The sequence below is a fragment of the Camelus bactrianus genome, chromosome 4, assembly GCF_048773025.1.
Source record: "Camelus bactrianus isolate YW-2024 breed Bactrian camel chromosome 4, ASM4877302v1, whole genome shotgun sequence".
NCBI lineage: Eukaryota > Metazoa > Chordata > Mammalia > Artiodactyla > Camelidae > Camelus > Camelus bactrianus.
Genome location: NC_133542.1, coordinates 45040888 through 45044441, shown reverse-complemented (window position 1 = coordinate 45044441; position 3554 = coordinate 45040888). Strand labels below are relative to the sequence as shown.

General features: G+C 43.4%; 1 protein-coding gene across 1 annotated transcript; it reads right to left on the bottom strand.

Moving 5' to 3' along the window:
- Positions 1-1127: 1127 nt before the first annotated feature.
- Positions 1128-2292, bottom strand: LOC105067308 (E3 ubiquitin-protein ligase RNF113A-like). The gene has a single exon (XM_010952795.2). The coding sequence runs from the start codon at positions 2163-2165 to the stop codon at positions 1128-1130; it is 1038 nt and encodes a 345-aa protein (XP_010951097.1). The 5' UTR covers positions 2166-2292.
- Positions 2293-3554: the final 1262 nt, after the last annotated feature.

Sequence of the window (3554 nt, the reverse complement as noted above, 5' to 3'; positions counted from 1 at the left end):
ATGTCTTCATTGGAGAATTGCTTGTTTAGGTCTTCTGACCATTTTTGGGTGTGTGTGTATGTGTTTTTCTTATTAAGTTGTACGAGCTGTTTATATATTCTGGAAATTAAGCCCTTGTTGGTTGAATCATTTGCAAATATTTTCTCCTATTCTTAGGTTGTCTTTTTGTTTTGTTTATGGCTTCCTTTGCTGTGCAAAAGCTTGTAAGTTTAATTAGGTCCCATTTGTTTATTTTTGCTTCTATTTCTATTGCCTGGGTAGATTGCCCTAGGGGAACATTGCTAAGATTTATTTATTTATGTTTTCTTCTGAGAGGTTTATAGTGTCTTGTCTTATGTTTAAGTCTTTAAGCCATTTTGAGTTTATTTTTGTGTGTGGTGTGAGGGAGTATTCCAACTTCATTACATGTAGCGGTCCATTTATCCCAACACTGTTTGCTGAGGAGACTGTCTTTAATCCATTGTATATTCTTGCCTCCTTTGTCAAAGATTAATTGACCAAAAGTTTCTGGGTTTATTTCTGAGCTCTCTATTCTGTTCCATTGATCCGTATGTTTGTTTTTGTTTCAATACTATGCTGTTTTGATTACTGTAGCTCTGTAGTGTTGTCTGAAGTCTAGGAGGGTTATTCTTCCAGCTTCATTCTTTACTTCAGTGTTGCTTTGGCAACACTTTGGGTCTTTTGTGATTCCATATAAATTTTAGGATTATTTGTTTTAGTTCTGTGATAAGTGTCCTGGGAAATTTGATAGGGATTGTATTAAATCTGTAGATTTCTTTGGGTAGTATGGCCATTTTAACAATATTAATTCTTCTAATCCAAGAACATGGGGTATCATTCCATTTCTTTAAGTCATCTTTAATTTCCTTTGTCAGTGTTTTGTAGCTCTCTGCATATGTCTTTCACTTCCTTGGTCAGATTATTCCTAAGTATTTTAGTTTTTTGGATGCAATTTTAAAAGAGATTGTTTCTTTACTTTCCTTTTCTGATATTTCATTTATACAGTAAAGAAATGCTACTGATTTCTCTATGTTAATCTTGTATCCTGCCACCTTGCCGAATTCTTCTTTTTTTAAGACTTCCAAAACAACAGAACATTTATTTTGAGATTTGATAATAATGGAAAACTAAATAATGGGAATTGGACCCTCATCAGGGTCTTCTGGGAAATCGGAAGCACCACCCTTTTCTGCTGCTCGATGCTTCTCCAGTTTAGCAATCAGTTCTTTCGCTGGATTGAAGACACCATTGGTCTGCTGGTCACAGACGTAGCAGCGTTGGGTGGTGCGGAAATGCTGCAGTGCACAGCTCTCACAGAAATAATGCCTGCACTTGGTGACAACTGGGTTTTGGAAGGTCTGGCGACAGATGAAACACTTGACTGGTATTTCCTCCTCATCGCTTCCCACTTCATAGTTTTCGTCCTCATAGACACCATAGCGACCCTCATCAAGCTCACGTTCGATCTGCCACCCATGCTTGTAATCTGAACGGTCATGGAGGAATTTGCAGCTGTCTCCGAAGCCACAGAAGCCAGTTTCCTTGTAGTCCTTACAAATGTCGGGCTGGTAATCCCAGCGCACCGTGGCACGTAGGTGCTTGGGAGCTCGGACGGGGCCCTTCCTCAGCATGCCAGAGGACGCATGGCTCGTAGACGTATCCCTGGGCTTCATGTATTTCTGATAATTATTGATTCCCCGGTAGATCTTGTCGTCGTCCTTGCCCCCCAGCTCCTCCTGGATCTTCCGGCTGCGCTCAAAGATGGCTTGTGCGTCTCGCTCCTTCTCTGTGTCTAGCTCGGAGACAGCAGTCGCCCCCATGTCCTCTGGCCCCACGGGTTTCGCGGAGTGAGTGGACTTGTAGACCACGCCGGGACTCTCGGGCTCGTTCTCCCCCCTCCCCGCCTCCTCGCTACTGAGGTCGCCGAAGGCCGCCTTCCGTTTACCGCTAACACGGGTCGTCTGCATCATCGGATTGTGGGTCTCCCGCTTCTTTTCCGGGTGAACCACGGTGCTGCCTTCGTCGCTGCTGCTGTCGCTGTCTCCGGACTCTCGGCCGCAGGTCGGGCGTTTTCTGCGGCCTGTAGCCCCTTTTCGCCCAGGCTTTTTGAAAAGGAAGGAGCACACCTGGTCCGTCGTCTTTTCTGGAGAAAGCTGCTCTGCCATTGTAAGAGTCTCGGGCCCCCAAACGGCTGGGGCCTGCCGGGCGGCGCCGGGCTGCACGTCACTGCACCTCGCGCGCTAGGGCGCGAGGCGGCGCAGTCAGCCCGGGAAGAGGCCTGCGGTAGCATGAGTGTCCCTTGCTGAATTCTTTCATCAACCCTAATCGTTTTTGTGCGGAGCCTTTAGGGTTTTCTACATATAGTATCATATCATCCGCATATATTGATTATTTTACCTCTTCTCTTGATTTTTTTGTTTGTTTGTTTGAAGTGTTGGTGTATCGTTGCCAATTCAGATCATCCTGTAGTTCAAATAAGAGTGACCTTTTCCTCATAGCTTTTTTAGGGAAACCCTTTAAAGTGATACACAAAAGCTTGATTAATACATAGTCTGGTTTTCATAACTGTATCTGTTGGCATCCACAGAGTGATTTTAAGATTTCTATTTCGTTTTATTTATTTTTCTTTTCTTGTGTCCTGGCCATCACAGTTAGCCATGTTCATCTTCTGGTACCTGTGATACCGTTTTCATATCACAGAAGGCAGAACTTAACTTGAGCAAACCCTCAGGGTTGTTTACTGATTACAGACTCAGTTAATCCTTCTCACACAGTGCAGACAGTGAAGATCAGCTGCGTTTTGTTGACTTATCCAGGCAGGCTACTGTCCACCTCTGTAGCTTCATTTCACAATTTATCTTGGCTGTGTTTCCCTTCACACATCGGATCTATCATCGTCTCACTTATTCCAGGCTTACTAATCAATACATCAATTAACAAATATTTGCTGAGTACTTTTTATGATGGGCACATGATGTTTGTCTTGCCTAGAAGACATTTTCTTTTCCAATGGTAACTACATTTAGGTTTCCCTTTGGGAAATCTCCCCATACAGCTCTCAGTCGTGAGCTTTGGATCCCTCACGAGCTCCAGCGGTGGGCATGTGACTCAGACTGGCCAGTCAGTGTATTCCATTCATCTGGCCCCAGCGACTTCTGTGGTGATGGACACACAACCTAAAACACTCCTTTAGGAATGAATTCCATGACTTTTGACAAACATTGGTGGGGAGAGAAACTCTCTTTCTGCCAGGATTACTCTCCAGGTGCAATATTTCTGGGGTTATTTTTAATCCCACTATTAGAGGATCTTTGAAGAATGAAGCCAATATAGAGAAAACCATATCCAAGGAATGCAGAAAGACATTCTTATGTCCTGTTCAAAAAGCCTGGCCCAGCTGTGCCTGCAGCTGATATCAGGCAACACCTGTATTTTAGATGTACCCAATGTCTGTTCTTCACTAAAAAAGACAGCTGATTTAAACACCTATATATGCAAGGTTTTGGAAAATACAAATTTCTGGTTTTCAAGGGTTTATAAGAAATTAGAAAGTA

Bases quoted from the DNA above. Each gene is read 5' to 3' on its own strand.
- LOC105067308 (XM_010952795.2), bottom strand. From the start codon at position 2,165: ATGGCAGAGCAGCTTTCTCCAGAAAAGACGACGGACCAGGTGTGCTCC.